Raw genomic sequence first — 23,927 nt, forward strand, 5'->3', positions numbered from 1 at the left:
CTCTTGGAAATGCAATTAATAGATGTAGGATGGTTGTTGAAAGAATTATTCGCCTTTTGTTGCTCTTGGAAATGCAATTAATACTCTGGTATCACAGCGCACAGCTCTCAGGATCGCGCTGTCTCCTGGCACGGCCGCTCCAGACCCGTCGCCATGTTCCAACCTATGAACTTTTTGAAGTACCTTTGTATATGTACCATTTCTAAACTTTATTTAATAGTTTAATTTTATGAACATTCAACTTGCTGTCTTACCATTATATTTAGAGATAATCGCAAACATATTTTTAGAATGCTTGCAAAGATTCTTTAATGTTGATTCATTTAACTACTATAAAATATTCCATCATGTACCATAATTTATCTCTCCTGTCATTCCAATTCTTATGCTATTTCAAACATGTTCCTATGAAAAATCTTGCATATGTCACCTTGTACACATATGAGAAAATTTCTCTAGGGCAATGTTTTTCAAAGCGTTTTAAAGGGCTTGATCTACTGTGAAAAATACATTTTATATCACAAACCCAGTACACATATACATATGTCTAGCTATCAAATGAAACAAAAGTTTTAGTAAATAATGTTCATGTTTACTACTTACACAATGTCTACTGGTCAGGACTTTCTAAGTTAATTTTATGAGGCCCTAGTGAATCATACCCTGCAGTTTGATTTAATGTCTTATTAGCAGTCATGAAATCAATTTAGTGAATTGAGACCAGCATTTAAAAAAATTAAATAGAATATATTTTGTAGTACTTTTTATGTCATGGGACTTATATTAAAACTTATTTCAGATATGTGTAAAATGTATATACTGGTTATTTCACGTATATGTAAGCACATATATGTGTTTCTTATTGTGAGTTGAAAATAAGTTTAAAAAACAAATACCGTTCTAGACTAACTCCTTGGGAATTAGTGGAATTAAGGGCCAGGAAAGATCTGGCTACCCAGTATAATTTCATATCCCTCACTTTCTTTGTCTAAATTTAATTGATAGTAAAAGAATTATACCTGAACACTGCAAAGACCAGGATATGGAAGTCGTCTTGAAAAGAAAGATTTCCATAGCTTGGGCTTGGTGACATCAAAATTTATCCTTAGTGGAGAATCATATTCTTGAATATTAAACCAAATCTAAAAAAGACAAGATGACATTAGCATATATATCAGCAGATATGTATGCATGTATGTGTGTGTGCATATACATATGTATGGTGTAGAGAAAGGCATCAGAGAGAGAACAAGTGTTCACACAAGCTGCACACTGTCATTTTTTTTTTGATTTGTAAAATTTGTATGCATTTTATAATCAGTGGCATCATACAGTTGTCATTGACCATTTTTTCACATTTTTTATATCTGAAGTTGGGCGTGCCTTACTGTTGATTGTAGATTGGGTGAAATACCTGATGATAAGTAACTTAAACATTTTTAGGAGAAGGCAGACAAGGCTACTTCTTTATTAAGCTAGCCTTTCCTGATCCTGCTCTTCCCAGCCTCCTCATTGAGTGTCCACCTCTTTGCTTCCACAGCACTCTGCAGTCTCTGAGACACTTGTCTTGTTGAGGCAGTGTAGAGCATATTGGTTCTAGAACCAGACTACTTGCATTTGAATTTTGTTTCAACATTTGCTAACTATGCGACCTTGGATGATTTATGTAACTTCTTTGTGCATCAGTTTCTTCCTCTATAAGTGCAGGATAATACTAGTATCTACCTTACAAGGTTAAGCAGATTCAGTGAGTTGATTCATCTATACCTTAGAACAATGCCTTGTATGTAGTAAGTGCTCAATAACTGTTAGCTATTTTATTATTTATTGTTGTTTATAATTGCCTGTCTATTAATCTGTGTCCTCACTAGACTATTAGACTGTTGCCTTGAGGACATTCACCTTGTACCTATTTACCATTGTGTCTTTAGCACCTAGCACAGCTCCTGGCATGTAGTAGTTATATTGAATGACTTTGTGCATGATGGTAAATATGTCCATTCAACACATTTAATCAGGTACCTACTATGTTCAGCCTCAGTTCTAATCACTGGGGATAAAGTAGTAAATGAAACAGTTCCTACCCTCATGGAGTATCTAATGAGAAAATATAGCAAACAAATAAATACATGGGATGTCAGGTGGTGGTGCATGATGTAGAAGATTATATCATTGGCCCCAATTCTTCACCCTTTCTTATACTGCATACTCTTTCTCATGTTACTTTACAGTTTCTCCCACTAAAAGGGAAGAAATATACTTCTGTGCCCCTTGACTTTTGGCCAATGGACTGGGACAAAACTGTCAGTGTGCAGCTTCTGCGTCTAAACTTAAGAGGCTTTGTATGTGCTTGCTTGCCCTTTTGTGCCTCTGCCATTGTCATTGCCCTGAGTCCCAGAATAAACACACAAGGCAGAGCTGTTCCAGCAACCCACAGACATACAGTGAGAAGCACAGCTGGTCTAGCCACCACCACTTGCTGCAGAGTTACCCAGCCTTGATTAGCAGACTCTTCCCAACCGATCCACAGATCCATGAGAATAAATGTTGAAGCCATTTAGTTTGGGGGTGGGTTTTTACCATCTTCATTGTGGCAATAACTCATTGTGCAAGGGCTATGGAGAAAACTAAGATGCAGGAACAGATGAAATTTTAAGGTGGGCAGGGTGGTTCTCACTGGAAAAGTGACATTTGCTCAGAAATGTAAGAAGTGAGGGAGAAATGTATGAAGCTATTTAATAAGGTGAGTGTGGTCATTCATGCGGAGGAAACAGCAAATAGAGAGTGTACTTGGTGTGTATGAGGAATAGCAAAGAATACCAAGTGGCTTTAGAGGAGTGAGCAAGTAAGAGAGGACAGCAGAGGAAGGGGGAGGAAGTGGGTAGGGTGGGTGTCAGATCATTGAGGCCTTGTGGGCCATTTTGAAGATGTAGGCTTTGACTCAAATGAGCTAAGAAGCTATTGGAGTACTTTGAGCACAGGAGTGACATAAGTTGCCTTTCATTTTAACAGGAATTTTCTTTGCTTTTTTGAGACTAGTCAGAAGAGAGTAGGGGCAAATGGTGTAGTCTCCAGTTAGAAGGCTATTTTGAATAATCAAGGTGATAGCTACAGTGACTGTGCCAAAAATGGTAGAAGTGAAAGTGGTGAGATTCTGGGTATACTTTGAAGGTAGAGCCAATAGGATTTGCTGATGGACTAGATGTAGGAGAGAGACAGAGACAGAGAGGAAGAGAGGAATCAAAGATTAACTCCAAGGGTTTTGGCCTAAATAACCGGACTGATGGAGTTCCTATTTAGAGATGGGAAAGACTAGAAAAGGAAATCAGGAGTTTGGGTGTGGGCATGTCAGGTTTGAGACGTGTGTCTGACATCCAAATGAGGATGTTGGGTAGTTGGTTGGATATCTGAGTTTGAAATTCTGGAGAGCTAGATGAGCCGGAGATATACATCTGGGAATCATCAGCACATGTATGGTGTTCTACGGAAAAAGTATAGATAGAAAAGAGGTTTGATGAGCTTTAAGGATCTCTAGTGTTTCCAGTTTGGAGAAATAAGGAAAGAGCAGCAAAGGATATGGAGAAGTGGCAGGCAGAGAGGTAGGAGGCCTTGATGACTTAGAATCCAAATCAAGAAGTTGTTTTGAGAAGACAAGATCTTTCAGAACTACATTTGGCTATAGGTTAGGGAATGTGCAGAAAAGTAGTGGGAAATAGTACTGGATAGAGATGGGGTCATATTATATAGTAGTTTGAAATCCAGGGTGAGAAGTTTCTGCTTAAATTGGCATGCAGTCAAGTGTCCCTAGTACTATTTGAGCCGTAGAATAATGAAAGCTGAACATCCAGGAGCTTAATCAGGCATCTGTACCAAATAGTTGACTGAATTGGAGATAGATTGTTGAGTTGGTTAGTTATAGTAATGTAGGGTGAAATAATAATGACATGCCCTGGGAAACAAAAGAAGTAGAATCTATATGATTTGGCATTTATAAATAGGATTTAAGTGGGCAGAAGTAAGGGAGAGGGAAAATCAAGGACAATTCTGGGTTTGAATCTGGGTAACTGATAGCCATAAAAATACAATGGTAATTTAAAAGTTCATGGAAAAATGGAATTAAAAGATAATCTGAACCTTTCCATGTCCTTTTTGAAGTACCCTGGTAAGAAGGAGGAGGAGCTGTTTTTTGGAGGCAAAGGAGAAATGATGTGAGTTTTAGATGTGGAATCTGAGATTTTGATAAAACACCTGGGTGTCTAGCAAGCAGTTGAAAATTCACGACTTGAGGATTCTGGGGTTGGTGACAGAATTATGGCTTCTCTGCCAGGATAAACTAGATGGAGCCACAATTAATAATAATAGATATGGTAGTAGAAGAAGTCTAAATACAGAATCCTCAGGAACATCTTTCAAGGGGGTGAATGGGCAGGAGGGGAGGAAGAGCCAGTAAAAGAAATGCAAGAATCTATTTCAGAGAAGGGGGAAAGTGGTTTTTTTTTTCATGAAAAGGGATTAATCATGTCATATGCCATGGAAATGGGGTGGAGAGTGAGGACTGAGAATAAACTATTGGATTTATTTATTCATTAGCAAGACAATGATGCTTCTCAGAGTTTAATTGCATGGGCAGGCAAGAGAAGTAGATTTTAGTGGGTTAAGGTCTGAGTGTGCTGAGAAAGTGGAGGTAGGAAATATAACTAGAATTTAAAGAACTCTGGAAGGAAAGGAAAGAGAGGCAATATTAGTTCAGGGTATAGCCAGGTTGGGAGAAGCATACTTTGGAATTGCTGGACTCCTGAGCATATCAATAGGTAGAAAAGGAGAGAGAAAAAATACAGGGGTAAGTTGGATCAATTAATGGAGCCAGGTTCTGGAGCAGAAGTGGAAACACAAACAGGTAGAAAAGGATGAGACTTATCCCTTGGAAAAGGAGTGAAGGAAGAGGAAGGCTGACCAAACAGGTTGTGTGGTGGTGTAGAGAACAGTTCAGCAAAGCCAGGGTGAGGCCCTCCACGGAGAGTGGGCCAGGCGTAGAGCAGTCCAGAGCAGCCGCCATGGGCATGCAAATCCTCACAAAACTTTGGTCTTATGAGAATCAGTCAATCATACAGTATCGTTTTGAGAGCTAATAATTTTGACAGAGAATGGAGTTCCTTGAAGGCTTGATTACTAATGACCTTAAAATGATTCTCTAAATGTAGATGGAGCTTAATAGATTATTTATGATAATGATAATGATCTTAATTAAAAATAATAATTAACAGGAGAATAGTGCTCCATAGTGCTCTTTTCACATTTGTAATTAATAGTAGTTGCCATTGGCTGAACACCTATGAGAGACAGGTACTTTGCTGGATGCTTGGCATATATTGTCTCTAATTTTAGCAGTAACCCTAAAAAATAGACCAGTGGTCTTCAAAGTAGGGTGCATACCCCTGGGGTGTGGGGGAAAAAAACCTTAATTTTCTAATTATTTCTTTTTACTTTTAAAGTTGTTTGTATAATATGAATAATATATTGATGCACAAGTAAATATATATAATTTGTAAATAAAAGTACATACACTGGGGATGCATGTGCAAATGATTTTTACTGATAGATGCACAAATTTCAGAGACCACTATGATAGATGATGATTATAAAAACAATCAGCCAATAATTAAAGAGTTGTTAGTATGTGTTAGATGCTTTACATCGATTATCTCATTTACTTCTCACAACTAAACTAATGACTTTACTATTACCTCCATTTTACCAATGAAGAAACTGAGGCTGTGAGAGACTAAGAAACTTTCTCAAGCTCACATAACTAGTAAATGATGAAGATGGGGCTTAAACTAAGGCAGTTTGACCCCATAACTCGTGTTTTTAATCACTGCTTTATATAGTACCCTTAATGATTAAATATCCCCCAAAACTGGGTGCAACCAGAATCACCTGAAAATACTGCAGGTCGGGTGGTCTCTAGGAATCACCCTTTAAAAAAGAAAGAAATTCAGTCTTTTCAGGTGATAAACTTGCCCCATTTAGTTCTCAAAACTTTACGAGATGGGCATTATAATCTCTCTTTTAGAAAACTGAGGACAGAGCCAGGACACAAACTCAGATCCTCTGAATCTAAATCCTATATTCTTTCTTTAACTTCATTCTGTTTCTCTGCAAGTTAGGTGACTAATTCAACCACAAGTTTTATTTAGGACAGTTGTGCCACTGTGCTTGACAGTTGATTTCTTTAATTGGTGTATGTGTGTGCACACGTGTATATATTTATTTACATTTATATAAATTTTTTGATACATGAAATATTACTTAAACCAGCAGGCCAATTAAAAAAAATCAATAGTCAACCAACCATGTTTAAAAGGAAATGGTAATACTTACATTATCAGGACCTATTAAACAGCCCACACTTTTCAAGGGACAGAATGTATCAAATTGTGCGTAAAAATGTCCACTGCAGGGATTCCATATTAAATAATGACTTTGCTCCTGAGTTAGCACATAGGCTGTTGGACCCTGAAGGAAAATAGCCATTAAAAACAGTTTCCAACTAATTATGATGCAATTAAGGTCCACTAGTGATTTGCACAGACAATTCATTATTTTAGTTGGACCCCTAATTCCTAAAATCCCAGGGCAAATGGTGAAAATTAGTTTGAAGTTCTGGGTTGTGCTAGATTTAAAAAATAAAATCAAATGTTTATTTTTGCAAAATTCTTGGATGTGATACTAGTGCAGTGCAGTGACCGAATAAGGATAATAGTCACCTTACCCAACCAATATATGTTAAAATTGGCTGAAGAACTATTATTCATGGAAATAAGCAATCACTTGGCAACTGGCATTTTCTCTTTAGAGTAGGATTGTCATTTAAGTATATAGAAGGCTGATTATGTCTGAATACTATTTCTAATACAGTAACTTACATTTGATAGATATTTATAACTATGTAAATATGTAGAAGATTTGAAAGGATATATATCACCTGGGAAAGGGAAATGGGCTTGAGGGTTGGAGCCTGAAGAGGGACTTTACTTTTACTTGGCTTAATGTATTGTTAGATTCTTTTTTTACAATAAGTATTTATTCATTTATTGTTCTTGTGTGGTTTCACCTGATGCTCAAAATAGCCTTCTGGCAAAGGCAGGGCAGAAATTATCCCAGTTTCCTTATAAAATTCAGGATTGTGAAGTGACTTGTTTGGGGTCACACAGCTAATGAGGAATGGGCACAGAACCTTGAACCCAGGCCTTGTGACTTCTCTGCCCAGTGTTTTTTCTCTTGTACCAGCTACCTGGAAGATAGTGATGGAGAATGATTTTGAATATGGATATGATATGACTTTATTACCTGTCTAGCAGTAACTCATGTTATCTAATTCCCAAGGATTCCTAGAGCCCTGTGGTGTGTTTTTGAAACACTCTTTGGATAAGCTGCCTCAATCCATGTGACTTTTATAAACTTGTACCCAAGATTACTCATAATGCCCAGAATTTAGGGATATTTGCAACGGGCTAGAGAAAAAGTTCTAATAGTTACTAAGTCTCCAATCTAATAAAATAACAATAATAACATCAAAATATAGCTGCTAACATTCTTTTATTTCCTTCTGTGGTTAACTGGCTTATTCTCTGTTGCCTTGTAGGTTAGCAGCAGATGCCTGTGGAAGCAGCAGGCATGAATGGGGAAATCTCTAACCATACCAGACTGCTTTGAATCCCCTTCACTCCTTAGCATGAAGGACACTAGATCGCTAAGCGAATCAGAATTCTTGGGAACATGGATGGGAGGATGCTTATACTAAAAGGACAGAGCTAGGTGGGGGTTTGGGGTGGTAAAGGGTTCAGGTTTGCCACAAAACAGTCTGAAGCATTCTGTAGGGCCCTGAGTACCACTGTAAACCATTTCATGTCTTACCACTGGTAGTTCTTCTCTGCCTGTTATGGCATCTCCAGGCTACTTCCCTAGCAATTCAAAGGATGGTTATGAAAATAAGTCCTGTCCATGATTTGGAACATACAACCAGGTTAGACAACTATACTCCTTTGTTAAAGCTAGCCTATGTGTTCTTACCTCCGGAATAGCATTGCCCATCACCAGCCAGGCCTTCTTACCCAGGGACAGAAAATAATTACATAGTAATACTGCATGCTCTTCTTCATCTCCTGCCAGTAGATCAAGAAATTGCTGACAGAAGGAAAAAACAATATATGTTGTATTGACTGCTTTATTCTGGATTGGCTATACAGGATTTTAATAAGTCATATTTGAGATTAGTGCCTTCAAGGATAAAACCAATTTTTGCAGTCTCCCCAAATTTTGATTCTATGTTAATAATTCATTTAAAAAAACAAAATTAACAAAAACACTTTTAGTGAACATGGTGTTCTCTGACATTGATGATGACATTTCTGGAATCAACAATCACTATGATTGGGGTGGGGTGGGTGGAACAAATTTCATTTTTACTTTTCATTTTGAGTGTATATATGATAGCTCACTATGTGCTAAACACTCTTTAAAGCATTTTGTATGCATTAACTCATTTACTCCTAGAACAGTCCTTTGAGAGAGGTACTCTTATTTTTACATTTTACAGATGAGGAAGTACAGGTACAAATCAATAAGGTAATATCTAGAAAGTGTTAAAGCCAGTCTGGCTCTAGAGCACACGAAACCATTCTATTCTTTGTATTTCTTACAGATATCTCAAGGTTGTAGAAATTTGTCTCTAAAATTGTCAACATTTATGTAGCCAAAATATATTAGGGAACAAAAAAATTAGAGTGCACTTATGTTTCTTCAACTTAGGGCTATCCTTCAAAAGAAGTTGTATAATACAATTCAGCTTTATGCAAATACAGTACAACATGAGATCCAGAAGCAGAATTAATACCTGTGATAATATGTTTGTTTCATACTACTTACTATGCATGTGAAAGTTTGTGTAGCAAACATAGATTATAAATTTTATGAGGGCACGGACCATGTTTATTTTGCTGATAGCCAGAACTTAGTACAGTGTCTGATATGTGGCAGGTGACCAAGAAATACATACTGAATAAATAATGATGCCATGCCTTAAAAAGCCCACAAATTAAGGAATATGTAATTTCAAATTATATTATGGAATGTAATTTTGATTTTTTTAATGAACAAAACTGGGATACGTTAAAGTAATACTGGGAGGGTGATTCAGTATTAGGACATCTGAAGTGTTATTTTTTTGTTCTTTGTGAAAGAAATTAAGTGTTTTTTTTTAACTTCTGAGCTTTGGGAAAATTGAAACAGAAAGAAAAAGTCCTTCAAAATTTAGCTTAGGGCCGGCCTGGTGGCGCACTGCGCTAGTGCGCCACTTGGGAAGCGCAGAGGCGCTCCCGCCGAGGGTTCGGATCCCACATACAGACCGGTTCCCACTCACTGGCTGAGCGAGGCGCGGGGGCAACACCGAGGGTTGCGATCCCGTTGCCGGTCCCGGTCCGGTACGGGGGCAACACTGAGGGTTGCAATCCGTTGCCGGACACGGGAAAAAGACAAAAAAAAAAAAAAAAAAAAAATTTAGCTTATCCTGCTAAACAGATGATCAAGTAGATTTTTATGATAACTAATGAATATTGCGATTTAAAATTATGCAAACCATTTAGCTAATATTCACTTAAGTCAGTTCAAGTTAGTAAATCTGTGAGGAAGAATTACTTACATCAGATGTGCTCCATAGGTCACAGACACCAGCAAATGAAACAGTGTCAGGTAAGAAAGGAATCAAGGACACATATCGAGCCACCAGTTCCTATATAAACAAAATTAGCTTTAAAAAAATAATTTCTAATAAAATAGAAAGTTGCATCCTCTACATTATTTCTTAACACAATATAACTTCCATCTATCACCAACATTTATTTGTACAGAATGAAACTAATGCTAAGTGCTTATTCAATGTTGCATTAGTATTATCTCACTTAATCCTCACTTAATGTCCAACGTGGAAGGTTATTGTAATTATGTATCTTTTACAGATGAAGAAACTGGCTCCTGTGTCCCTTTGAAATGTCCTCTTTTTTTTTTTTTTTCTTTTTTTTGCATTTCTTTACTTTCTGGTATAACAAGACTTTCTAGGATCATCTTGTACTTTCCTTAGCCCAGTTCTGAAAGCAGCCATTTCTCCAAGAAGCCCTGGTTCCTTTTAGAAGGGAATAATAGTATTTAGGAACCAGGATCTAGGCATCATTGTGATTATAACTCAACTTTCTGTAATTTTTAAGGAGGTTAATCTCTTCGTATGTTTATTGGCCTTTCATGTTTCTACTTTTGTAGATTTATATTTAAGTATTTTGCACATTTTCTTATTGATTTGTAAGAGTTGCTTTTGTTTTTGTTTTTTATTTTAAATATATTCTGGTGACTATTCCTTTGTGTAGTATATATGTTGTAATATCCTCTCTTCATTTGTAGCTATTTTTTAATGTCCTTCATCTGGGAAAGTGTCTCATGGTGTCTTTTGGTAAATCCAGGTTCTCAATTTTAATGTCAGATTTTTTTTTTTTCTTTATAGTTTGTGTTTTCTGTCTTGTTCAAGAAATCATTCCTATCTCAGGTCTTAAAGATAAAAAATCACCTTTCACATTTAAGTCTTCAACCTATCTGCAACTGAGTGATGTGAGGTAGGAGTCTATTTTCATTTATTCCATATGAAAAATCAATGATTTTAGTACAATTTATGTAATAGTCAATCTTTTCTTTACTAATTGTCAATCTTTGTCACATATCAGGATTCCATATTTGAATGGGTCTATTCTGGGTTTTTAAATTTTTCTTCCATCTTTTTCGTTGTAATCCCTGTGTCAATACCATTTTGCCTTAATTACTATGGTCTCATAAGTACTTTGTATATATGGTATGGGAAGTCCTCCCACTGGGTTCTTATTCTTTAGAATTGTTTTGGCTATTTTTGGCCCTTTGCAATTCTATATAAATATTAGAATCAGCTTGCCAAGTTTCACTAAAAACTTTTAAAAATCTAGTTTCACAGTCTTTGTTTTTTAAAAGTTATACTCACTGTTTTCATTCTTTTAAGTGGTTAATCTAGAAATCTCAACATGCATATTTATGTTAAACTCTAAAATATCTTTGCCCTCATTTTGGAAAATACAAGGGCATTAAAATATTCTCATCAATCCTGTCCTGACACACATGATGCACATTTTTTTTCAGAGTTTTTGTCCTATTCTGATTTTTCACCCACATTGCTATTGTTATTAAGACAATACGTATTTATAGTTATTCACAAGTCTCCCACTTTTTCTTTACCTAGCATTATGTTTTGCATCCAGAATTTTCCTCTGAGAGCCTTCCTTATCTTTGAAGTATATTTTTTAGACATTCTGTTAGTAGAGAATCTTTTCGTTGTGAATTCTCCCAATGTTTGTGTGAAAGATAGTTTCACCGGATATAAACTACTAGTTTGGCAGCTATTTTCTTTCAGCCTTTTGAAGATGTTCCTCTTCTGGCTTTCATTTGTGCAGTTGAAAATTCTGTTGGTTTAGAGCATTCTTCTTTTGTGAATATTCTGTGTTTTCTGTCTAGCTGCTTTTAAGATCATTTTTGTCTTTGTAGTTCCCTATGATATGCCTAGATTTTGATTTCTTTTTATTTATCTCGCTTAGGATCCATTGGGCTTTACTCAGAAGACTGTTGTCTTTCATCAAATCTTGGAAATTCTCAGCTCAGTCTCTTTGAATATTGCCTTTCTCCATTAACACACCATTTGGACCTTCTCCGTGCGTCCTCCGCATCTCTTAACCATTCCTTTATGCCTTCCAGTTTTTTCTGTCTCTGTGCTGTATTCCAAGTATTTTCTTTGTATTTTTACTCCAGTTCACTAATTCTTTCTGTATTTAACTGTATATAACTTAACTCTGTGTTTGGCTTTATGTAACTTTTTAAAAATCTGTTTAATTCTTAATTTAAACTATTGTATCTGTTATTGCTATGAGTTCCATTTCGTACTTTTAAAAATTTGCTTGTCAGTTCCAGTAGTCTGTTGTTGTTTAATTATACTTTCAGCTTCCCAGATTTCTTAAACTTATTAAACGTATCTAACTTATATTCTGTATCTGATAATTCTAATATCTGCCATCTTTGTGGTCCGATTCTGTAGTTTGTTGCTTCTGCTAACTCTTACCTTCTTCATGGCAACTTATTTTTTCATTGATGATCACTTATTGTACATGTTACCTGGGACATTTTCTGTGGAATTTTTTTGAAGCTAAGTTTGAAGGGCTTTCTTCTAGAAGGGTTTGTGTTTGCTTTTGACAGGGATCTAGGGAATACTAGATATGTGGTTGAAGTGTTTTGGGGTCATATGAATAGTGTAAATTCCATCCCAAATGTGAGTAAATACAGGTTAGTGATTGGGAAGTCTCAGGATATACTTCTTTTTTTTCTCTTCCATCCAGCATCAAGACTGAGACAGGCAGGATTCCTTCTGTAGGTCAGAGGATTTTCTAGTTTACCCATTGATAATATTACCCCTCAAGGGTCCCAACTTTGTGCCTGAGTCTCTAATTCAACCTTCCAGCCTGTTCTAACCTGTGTGTTACCTCCCATCTCACACAGCCTCGTGGCTCATTGAAACCTAGTTCTAGTCATCGGGAATTATCACATGGCCTGAGAGCAAATGATATTTCCAGCCCTCACCTTTGTCGAGTCTTTCTTTCTTCTTGTTTCTTATCTCTGATTTCCCCCCCTCACTTTACTTCTATTTCAGCCATAATTTTAAAACATTTTAAATATTTTATTTATCATCTTTAAGTGTTCTCTACTGGAGATATTTTTCATACTTCTACTATGTTAGGTAGAATAGAATTCCCTATTATGGTTTCTATAAAAATTAATTAAAAAAAGGTAAATGAAATGTAGAACACAAGGTGTTTTTTTAATATATCTATGTCTGCAAATAGATGTATCATCACCCTATTTCTAAATTACTATATTAATGACTATTAGCAGCAATTACTCCCTATACTATCCACTCTCCAAAAACAGTTATAGGTTGGGGCCGGCCCGGTGGCGCACTGCTACAGTGCGCCGCTTGGGAGCATGGCAGCGCTCCCGCCAAGGGTTCGGATCCCACATACAGACCGGCCGCTCACTGGCTGAGCGAGGTGTGGGCGCAACGCCGAGGGTTGCGATCCCGTTGCCAGTCCCGGTCCGGTACAGGCGCGACACTGAGGGTTGCGATCTGTTGCCGGTCACGAAAAAAGACAAAAAGGAAAAAAAAAAACAAAAAAAAAAAACAGTTTTAGGTTGCAGTACTCACTTAAAAGCCTGCTTAACATTATAGCTTCTGGTTCATGTGAATTTGCGATGGGTATAATGCTTTGAAGCCAGAGAGTGGTGCATGTATAAATATATGTATAAGTGGCCCAGTATGGGTGTACTTTGATGTGATGGCCTACATGCTTAAAATACTTAAATTTTTGAAATAATTTTTGCTTAATTTGAATTCAATGATGTTTATAATACTGAATAGTTATCTTGGTATAGTAGAAAGTTCATGAGTTCTGAAGTTAGAGACCTTGGTTCAAATCCTAACAAAGTTACTAAGAATACATAAGGAAAACGTGTATGTAAGACATTTTGGAAGCGTAGAGTATCTTTTATATGTTAATTTGCCAACACTTAATGTGCCAGGGACACAGCACACAATAATTGTTTGCTGAAAGAATGAACTAAGGATTATAACCATGCCTGGTACTTTCAGACTTAAGCATGCCTCATAGTAATAAAGCTTTAATCATTACTTTCATCACTAATGATCTTGATACAGTTAATATCTTAAGTACTATGAAAAATGGTAATTAAAGCGGCAATATACTGAAATTTTAAAACATTTTTAGCAACAGCACTAATTGGTTATAAAATACTTACTGCAGTTGCCTGTGGATTATTGGGGTAGACATTAAGGAGCTCCTGAGGAGGGTTTAAAGGTTTGAGATAACGTGTAATAAAAACGGTTTTTCCACTTATGTCAATTACTGTTGTAAGGCACTGACGATTAGGAAACTTTAAGGCACATTCAGCTTGAAACTTCTCTGTTGCTTGAAGCAGTTTCTCATCTTCTTGAGAATCAAACTTTAAAAAGAAAGACTCCATGGAGTTTATATATGATTACAGGAGACAAAGTAAAACATGTTCAGATTCCACAGTCAACATGAACTAAATGTGCGGTTTGGGAAGTATGATTAAGTGACTCCTTACAAAACTGTCATGTCCTGATGTCCCTGCAGCTTTATTTAATTATATTTATAATTTAAAAATTAGACTGATTTATTAAATGCTTTAAATACATTCAATAGGTTTGAAAGAAAGTAGTCAACAAGCAAGCACCATATGGAAACAATCTATGAAAATTAAACTATGACATATTAATTCTGATTGACGAGACCAAGCAATAGTTTTACATATATTTTGATGCTGGTTTTAAGAGCAGTGGGTGAGTGAAGGAAGTTTAGAAATTTAACATCTCAAATGCAAAGCATAAGCAACTTATGTTAAATGGACAGCAAACTTATATATTACATGTGTTTAAAAGTTTCAAATTCATAATCACTTTAAGAAATAATAGTAATGGATCTCAAGGAAAAAAGAAGCAGAAATAGAAAAATCAAATGTATAATAATTAAAGTGGTTCTCTGATCCAGGATGAGCAACCAGTCTTTTAATAGTAAAAAGACTACTAGTCTTTTTAATAGTAATTCAAAGACTTTTTAATAGTAACTCAAAGCAGATGAAACAGAACAAATTTCAATTGCCTTTAGAAACATTGTCATCCCTTCCCCCAGCTAAAAAAAAAAAAAAAAAAAAAAAAGCAGGTATTTGAATGTTTTTACAAGATTTTTGTTGTTTAGTATAAAAATATATGCATGGTTGCTTTCATTTCAAAGGATTTCAAGACAAACTCGAAATTTTATTAGAAAGATTAATTTTTAAGTAGAATTTAGAGGAAGTGCTTGCATTTTTTTTGGGGGGGGGAGGGAAATGCATCCAGCTATCCTCCTGTACTCTGCTTTATTTTTCTTTTTAACACTTAAAGCCACTGACATACGATATATTTGTTTACTCTGTCTCCCCCATAAATTAAGATTGCTGAAGTCGGGGATTTTGTTTTGATCTCATTCTTTAATTCTCCAGTACTGAGAATACTACCTGGCACACAGTAAGTGTTTAACAGATATTGTTGAGTAAATAGAAGACATCTTATTACCTTTTTTTATGACCCCACATAGAATCTAGATTATCATAATTTTTATTTACTTCCCCTTGTATTGTGGCTTCTATTTCTAGTTTGATTGCTGTACCCTGAGAAGTTGGGATAGTGGTTATGGGAGTTATTTAGGATGGTGGCATCTCCAAAAGCCTCCTGTATATTCTCATGGGATGTCTCCTGACATTCAAATCTTAACATCATTATAATCATTTTAACCACCTATGCTTAACATAGTGCCAAGACACAGTAGCCACCCAATAGGGGTTATGATGGATAAGTAATTAAATGAAAAGGGTTGAGCTCATAAGGCTTTGGTGTGGGTGTGTCACAGATTCCCAGAGTAGAATAGTCAAGCCAGAAATAATTGTAATTTTAGAAAGATGGAGAATTATCAAACAAGGATGGTGTGAAAAAAAACCCACCCAGTTGAATTTATCCCTACTTCTTTAAATGCACTCATATACTCATTCATGCAATTATTTGAACACTGCTGAGAGTCTGACAGGTTCCAAGCACCTGGATAAATGAGTATGAAACAATCCCTTAAGGAACTTCAAGTCTAGAGGGGAACATTAATAAGCAATCAGGTACTTAGAATAGTTGACCAGAGATTCTATGGGGATAAACACACGGTGCTCTGGGAGTATTTAAGAGAGGCATCTATAGGCACTTCCCAGAAAGAATGACAAAAATCTTGAATTAGTACATACTATTGGCTTTCCAAGTTGAGAAAAGTGTGCCTAAAAGCTTTTACTGCCATATGGACCTGAATGTTCTGTTGTGTATCTTGGTTCTACAACTAGTGCTTCTTGAGGGCAGGGCCTTTGTGTGAATAAGTTTGTGTCCCTTCCTGCACCTAGCATGCACATGGTGAGCATTTAATAAGTATCTATTCATAGTCGTTCATACTTGTTTAGGCCACCAGGATGCCATTTCATGGAGTGAAACAGGAATTTAAGGAGTAGTATGCTGTGTTGATGGTCTAAGAAGTGTAAAGGTCTAAATGGTCTAAAAAGCTGAAAACTAAAAGAATTTGGGTTATTTATTATGAAACAAATTAAGGTGGAACTGACAAATTTACAGTTTGATTCAACACGAAATTTGGAAGATTCTTAACTGACTCAATTATTTATTTACCTCTAGGTTAATGTAAACATTTACAGAAAAAATGAAAAGTTTATCCTGTCTTTGAATAGCTACACATGACAGCCCCAACTGACCAGAAATAATTTTCAGAGCTACACTTTCTCTGTAAGAAGCAGCTTATGTAAACAGTGGAAGTAGCTTCCAGTGCACAGTGACATTCAGACTGATGACTTTTTAGATTCAAAGCTAAGAATCTTTCTAACAAAATGAAATGGGCCCAAAGACAAAGCTAGACATTCCTCCTAGAACTGCAGACATCTATAGTTCATTGCGAAGGAATCAGACATAAGGACCCAGCATCTGTCCCCACGTGGCACTATACAAAAGCAGCTAATTAAAGCCTAATAACTACTGACGGATAAATTGTGAAACAAAATACTTGGTACCTTTTTAAGCATGTCACTCATCTATCAGAGGCAAAAAGAAAAAGGAAATGAAGACTTTATTAACAGAAATAATCTATTTTAAAAAACATGTTTTTAACCAAGACAGTGTTAGTAGGGGATGTTAAAATAAGTTTTGGGAATTGCTACTGATTTATTATTTGTTTGTTTCTCATGCCTTCATTTTTAGAGATCTAAGAGAAGTGTTTCACACAGCCACAATGGGGCAGTGAAATGCCATCAAAGGCAGCAGCTGGTCACCTCGTTAACAGCTTTAGGGAAGGAAGGCTTTAGGACCAGAGAACTGTGTTTCAGATCTCTGGAGCCCTTGTCAAAGTCCTGTAAGAAGAAGTCGGTGCCTGGGAAGGATGCCACTTAGTGCGAGGAGTCTCGGGTTTTTGGGTTTTCATCCTTTCTGCCAGTCACAGACTGCTTTCACATGTTTTGGAAGCTCACCTCCAGATGGGGTCCTAGCTGACTGCTTTTTTCTTCTGTTAAGAATGCACAGATCTTTTGTATGCGAGCATTTTTCTGTGTAAACCTGGTTGTTGACTTTCTCTTGAGTTTACACATGAAGACAAACATTCGGAATATATATTTCCCTTTCTAAAAATATTTTGAAATGCATGTATTCTAATATGTTTTCTAGAAAACCACAGCTTTAGTGACAAAGCCTAGCATATAAGATTAATTTAAATTTCATATATTGTTTTTCCAGTAATCTTTTGTGTCCTTTTGTAAATGCATTACAAATAGGAGATAGTGACATTATTATTCTGTGTGAACCTAACTGTAATACTAGAACAGGAATAGGAGTGTGCTTGCCTTTTTCGTCTCTATCTGAGTCTCAATTACAATGGATAAACTAAAGAGTCAGCATGATAACCTATTAGTGTAGCTTAATAGTGAACAGTTTGTTCTTACACATGAATGTAAGCTTGGTGGAATATTTTATCTGCTTTTCTAGGCAGTCATACACCCAGTGCTTAAGAAGTGCCTGTCACATAGAAGCTGCTAATATTTACATATATATTCAATACATATTTACATATGTCCAATTTAGAGTCAGACAGACGTTTACAGTGTTACCTCTGCCATGTACTGCTATATATGTAAATGGAAGCCTATTTTCCTCTTCTATAGTTGGAGACCCATTGTCCAAGACAAATGTGAGCATTAAAGGAGAGAACATAATATCCAATGTCTGACATAGTGCTGAGGACAGAGTAATGACTCGATACATGTTATTGATGGTGGTTGTTATTAGTGTATTAGTTTATATATGAATAAGAGGTCACAATCAGTACTTTCTCCCAAATCCAATGAGGGCAGTATGCATAAATGCTGCTCAAGTATATTACATTAAGAAAGTTGTTTCCCAATGATGAAGGTTGGGGAACAGTTGCTAACAAATGGAAGTTCTGGAAATTCCTTTTTCTAGAGCTGTTTCAAAGAGTCCTTGTGCATATATTTATTTGTTTCATGAAATGAGTGGAGATGACCCATGAAGGTCATCTAGCTTTGGTCTGATGCATTGATTCAATGCATAGCACAGCCAGGGATGTGAAGTCGGACATGGGAAGGTATTTCTGTACGCTTGCCAACAAATGTCAAATAGAATAGCAATGTCATGTTCTAGTTCACCATATCTCATTTCCTTCACATTGAGAAAATTCTGCTTAAAGCAGAGCATGTTTATATTTGTCTTGATTTGCCTAAAAGTTTAAGTTGCTGATTGACTTAAGAAAGCACAAACTCACACATCTGTTCTCTCACCATCATTCTGCCCAAACTGAAAGAATAATAAATGGACAAAGAAGTAAGGAAACCTCTGTTTGTGTAGCACAGTCAAAGTTTATAAAAGCATAGCCTAGCAATCATTTCTCATGTTTCGTCAACATCAGACATGGGTTTCCAAATGTAAAGCAGAGTTACCTTTTCTCGAACTGACTCTCCAGGAACCAGTTGAGGCTCAATGGTAATAAACAAGGTGATGTAGGAGCCTTCACTTAAGCTCCGGGCAGAATCAAAACCCCGCTCCATAATCATGTTTCGCTCCTTACTGTAACCCAGAAGAACTGGGGGAATATCTATTTTAAATGTTCCATCAATCTGTGAAGAAAATATGACTTGATAAACATCCTCGTGATTTTTCCAGCAGAATTTCAAAGGCAAGGGTCATCTCCTCATTGTCTGATGAATTAAATAAACACTGCTTAAACTGGCATTCAAAGACCACCCCATCTTTCTAGCTTTGTCTCCCCAAGCTCTCAGCAGAAATGGCTCTATATTTCCCTGCCTTCTTTTCTTTGTGTAGCAGAGAGTGTACCGGTTACATAAGTTGCCTAGGTTCAAATCCTGGTTTAAACTCTGATTGCCTCAGCTTCCTCATTTGTAAAAAGAGACGATAATAGTAGCTACTTCTTAGGGTTGTTATGAATACTGAATGAATTAATAGACATAAAACACTAAGAAAAATGGCATATGTTAAGTGCTCAATAAACATAGACTTAGTAGCCATTGGCCTTCTCTGGGATGCCCAGTTTCCCATCTCCACCTTTTAGAATTTTAATCATTTTTCAAGGCTTAGGTCAAATGTCTCCTTCATGAATTACTTTATTTCCATTACCCTCACATATAGTTTGTTTCTTACATTTGATACATTAACACATTCTGCCTGACTTAATAGTTGTATGCATATTTGTTACTTTCTTCTAGATAATTTCTTTCTGAGAACAGAATCTATATTTTCCCCCCTTTTATATCACCCTTCTCTGGCATATAGCAGTACTTTGTGTATACAGTAGGTGCTTAATAAATATGAATTGAATGGACGACAAGCCACTTATATAAAAAGGACTTACATAAAGGTTCAAAATGGCAGAACTTTTCTACTTTTGTAAAGACAAAGCAACAATAAATTGATTAAAGACTGTCTACTACTGTAAAACTACTCAGGGCTAGAATTTGAAATTCACAAAAATTTGTAGAGAATCCAATTTTTGTTTCGGTCTTAATGGCATTCATGTCTCAGGAGAAACAGAGAAAGAACTTAAACTTTCAGTGAATATGCCTTCTAGGGATGAATTAAGTAAGCAATTATTTATTTTTCTCCTTACATTGACAGAGTTCATCAAAAAGCCTGTGCCCAGTCAGATGAGTACAGGGGAAAGAAGGGTGTAAAACTGATGACATAAAAAGTACAGCTGAAATAACTGAGTACATTTATTCTGTAAAATACATAGATGACCCAGGAAGGAGGGAATGTGAATGATCTTCAAATATTTGAAGTGTAGGATTTGAAAGGGTTTGGCACCCTGGGCATTGCTGATATTTGGGCCCAGATTATTCTTTGCTGTGGGGGCTGTCCTGTGCATGGTGGGATGTTCAGCAGCATCCCCAGCCTCTGCACACTAATTGTCAGAAGAAGCCCCCACTAGTGTGACAACCAGAAATGTCTCCAGGCATTGCCAGTGGTTTCCCATGGGTACATTTATGCACGTGGGCTTTGGAGCCATGCAAAGCTTTTAAAATGACAAATGTAATGAAGTCATTTTTTAAAGACATATTAAAACATTTAAACTAAAAATTCGAATAGTCCTCTCTTCTTTTACCAATCTCACACCCCAGGGAAAAGCAATGTTAGCATATTGGAAGTTAGTAGAAGTCGGATCCAACTCTGGAAGCTTTGTGATTTCAGTAAGTTGCTCAACCTCTCTAGGCTTCTGCTTCTTCATCTGTATAATGGAGATAAAGATGCCAATTGTGTTGTTGTAAAGTTTAACTGAAGTGCCATAAACTGCCTACTAATAGTATGTAATATATGCCCAATAAATATAGTTTTTACTACTATTATTACTGAATCAGGATTCTACTTGTTACGTGTAGCCACAGAGAACTGAACCAGGACCTAAGAATAGGAATTACAGGGAAGTACATAGATTATGGCACAGTTCAAGGAAGAACTTTATAACATCTGTTGGAAAAGGAACAAACTGCTTCATCAGGTAGTGACTTTCCTGCGAGTGAATTCTAGAGGCACTCAAATAGAGCATGGACATTACCACAATATAGTAAAAGAAATTCATTTATCAAGGAGTTTGTAGTAATTACTTCTGAGTACCCTTCCAAATGTGAAATTCAGCAATGGCAAATATCACGGGAAGTTTGATTTTCAAAATGATATGCGCTTACATTTTTTTTCATTTAAAATCTATTCAAAGAAAAATGTAAATTCTTTTGGCAAGCACACGACTGCAGCATAATCTGTAGACTGTCCCTTTTGCCTGGGGAGGACTGCAATTCCAGTTGGTCCTCAAGATTCCAACCAATCCAAGCCTCTCTGACTTGAGTTTTGGTCTCGGTCTTGCTGGGGATTCTGTGGTCCAGGCAGCATTTGCTCTGTGTGGTCAATATAGTGGCTCAAAGCTTGTCATTGCCATGGATTTAACTGAGATGTTAAAGCAATTTCAGGATCTTTAACTGTCTCAGATTAGAGCTACTGGTCATTCAAATGTTGTCAGTGTAATTGATCCCCTTAAGCTACATCATTAACTCTGAAGCAGGGTGTCTTTGTTGAGCATGGCTCTACTAACCATTATTCATGCTTTAAATAGTGAAGATGTGTAGAAATATTAATAGAATACACTTGATTAAATGGGCCATCAACTGTCCTGATTCTTTTCTTCAAGGAACTTTCAGCATTATAGTTCCACTTTTGTCATTTTGACAGGTTTCCACTTCATCTTACCTTTTTCTTAACTTCTATTTAAATGTTTAAAAAATTCTCAGATTCAAGCACTCATACATTAACTACTAATTCTAAGGAACATAGATGTTTAACAAGTCATGCAGATGTGAAGGAAGATCAGTGGCTTTATATAGTGGGTTTTATCTTTCCAAGGGCTTTGCAGATGTATTCTCTCAGTGCTGAGGATCTATCCCCTCAAAGAAAATTTTAACCAGAAAAAATGGATAGAGAAGCTACTTATTGCCATGGAATTCTTACCCTTAGATGCTTACCCTTGCTTGGAAATATATCGTGCTAAAAGGAATTTTCACACATCCCAACCAGTATCTCTCAATGCGGGTATGGATTCCACTTCCTCTTTCACGGTCATCCTAAAGGAAGGGTGGAAAGTAATAATTGTTTAAGAACTTCAGACACTCAATTAATTTGGCAGCAGCAGGATTTTAGCTGAAAGCATATATTAGTTTAGACTTAGGTTAGACCTAATTGAATTCTGGTTCAGATACTTAATAGCTTTGTGACCCTAGAAAAGTCATTTAACATCTCTGAACCTAAGTTTTTTCTTCAATAAACTGAGATTTAACAATCTACTTTATAACATTATTTTAGAATTAAATAAGACAACACATGTAAAGCACTACTACAATTCCTGGCACAGAGCAGACACTTGACTGAAAATAAAAAAGCAAGTTCTCTTTTCCCCACCCCCCTTTCCCATTATACATGTCAAGTTTCAAGCATTTCAACACAGGAAAGATGGAAAATGTGTTTGGGACTTATATAGGGGGTAGAAGATATGAAAATGAGTACAGATGTCTTCCTTAAAACTGAGAACTTACCTCTAAGACATCGTACAGTACTTCATCAAAAATGTTAATGAATATGTCATCTTTCACTGACTGCAAACTGGCGGTGCTGTAATCCCCATTAGGGGCCCTGCAAAATAACACATGGCCAGGGACCATGAAAACAGGCAAAACGATATTATGAGCACTCAAATGTCAACATTTGAAAAATACCCCAATGTGGGGATTAAAAGCAGTGCTTTTATTTCAATGATATAATTCCTGCACGTGAATGAAAAGAGCACTAGACTGGAGACTCTGTGCAGAGACAAACCCTCTGCTGACTTGTCCTGCTGAGTCTCACTTTTCCCCACATCCCCGTGGTAAGCTTCCCAGGCTTAAGCCGGCTTAGTGGATGGGCTACAAGGTCACCAGCTGACACTGGAGCGAGTATACAAACTTCCTAAGCAACTGGGCTCCAGAAGGTATTTCTCCAGCAAGACCATTCTCTGGTCATAAACCTCCTATTGTTCTGAGGCTGGGTGAAGGGTCTCTGCCTCCCACTCACTTTCCCCATATATAGGTAAAGTAATAGAGGGGTGAGGTTCATTTCCTGGAACATAACCCGCCATGAGTCCCGCCAAGCCTAGCCGACAGGCCTTTCCACATCATGGCTGAAGACCAGGTACTGTGTGTATTTTGTTGAGCATTTGCCTCTAAGTTTTCTGGATCTTTTCAGTTGCTCCATGTATAATAATGCTACCTGTCCCTCCCTTCTGACTTAACTGCTCTGTCTGCAGTTTACTATGTGGCTTTAAGTAAGTTGCCATCCCTCTTTGGATTTTAGTATCTCCTCCGTAAAGGAAAGGGTTGGACGGGGCTCCCTCTAAGACTGCTACAAGTACTGGATTTCCAGTCAAGATGGTGAAATAGATGGTCCCCAGCGTCACTCTCTCCCACAAGTCAACTAATTTACAACTATTAAAAAGCAATAACAGCCAAGCTGGGGCTTCCAGAGCTCAGGGGAAGAGGAGGAGAGACCTATGGAGTGCATAAAGGCCAGAGAATCCACGATGAGAGAAAGAAAAAACCTCTCTGACCATTTTGAGCCCTAGCTGCTTCCAGGCTGGAGCTGCTGAGTGCATGGAGCAGGAGCTGGCAAAAGCCTCAGTTGTGCCCTTCAGATGAAGTTGCATTGGAGGTGGCAGGGGAGAAGGGGAACTTGGTGGCCCCCAGACCAGCAAGACCACTAATAAGGTTGCTGTGGGCCCACATAAGAGCAAGGAGCTATAACAACTGAAAAAAAAGGAGCCACTCAGAGGCTAGTGAGTCATTGCAAGGGACCAGAGCACAGTACCTGTCCCATGGGAAGTGTTTGCTGCACAAGCAGTGAGGGAGATGGGCCCACCAGGAGAACACTGGGACACAGCAAGGACAGCTGATCCACCCATCAATCAATGTAGGACCACTCAGAGGAGACTGGTCAGGAATATAGAATTGCATGGGGTGCAGTTTGATGAAAAGACTCAGGCCCAGACCAGTGTTTCTACACAATCCAGGTGCATTGGATTTCACTAAACCCGGAAGTACTATAA

At 37.1% G+C, this 23,927-nt stretch overlaps 1 protein-coding gene across 1 annotated transcript in view; it reads right to left on the reverse strand.

Moving 5' to 3' along the window:
• Positions 1-1,019: 1,019 nt before the first annotated feature.
• CC2D2A (coiled-coil and C2 domain containing 2A) overlaps positions 1,020-23,927 on the reverse strand; it is a gene marked incomplete at its 3' end in the record, with an annotated part of 76,572 nt that continues 53,664 nt past the window's right edge. Inside the window, exons 18-25 of the mRNA XM_008592346.1 lie at positions 22,387-22,483; positions 21,820-21,918; positions 18,733-18,909; positions 13,930-14,133; positions 9,701-9,790; positions 8,074-8,187; positions 6,382-6,516; positions 1,020-1,142 (exon numbers count right to left, since the gene is read on the reverse strand). Coding sequence (XP_008590568.1) covers positions 1,020-1,142; positions 6,382-6,516; positions 8,074-8,187; positions 9,701-9,790; positions 13,930-14,133; positions 18,733-18,909; positions 21,820-21,918; positions 22,387-22,483 — 1,039 coding nt within the window. The remainder of the gene's footprint in view (positions 1,143-6,381; positions 6,517-8,073; positions 8,188-9,700; positions 9,791-13,929; positions 14,134-18,732; positions 18,910-21,819; positions 21,919-22,386; positions 22,484-23,927) is intronic.

This window comes from Galeopterus variegatus, unplaced genomic scaffold (assembly GCF_000696425.1).
Source record: "Galeopterus variegatus unplaced genomic scaffold, G_variegatus-3.0.2 Scaffold7805, whole genome shotgun sequence".
NCBI classification, from domain to species: domain Eukaryota; kingdom Metazoa; phylum Chordata; class Mammalia; order Dermoptera; family Cynocephalidae; genus Galeopterus; species Galeopterus variegatus.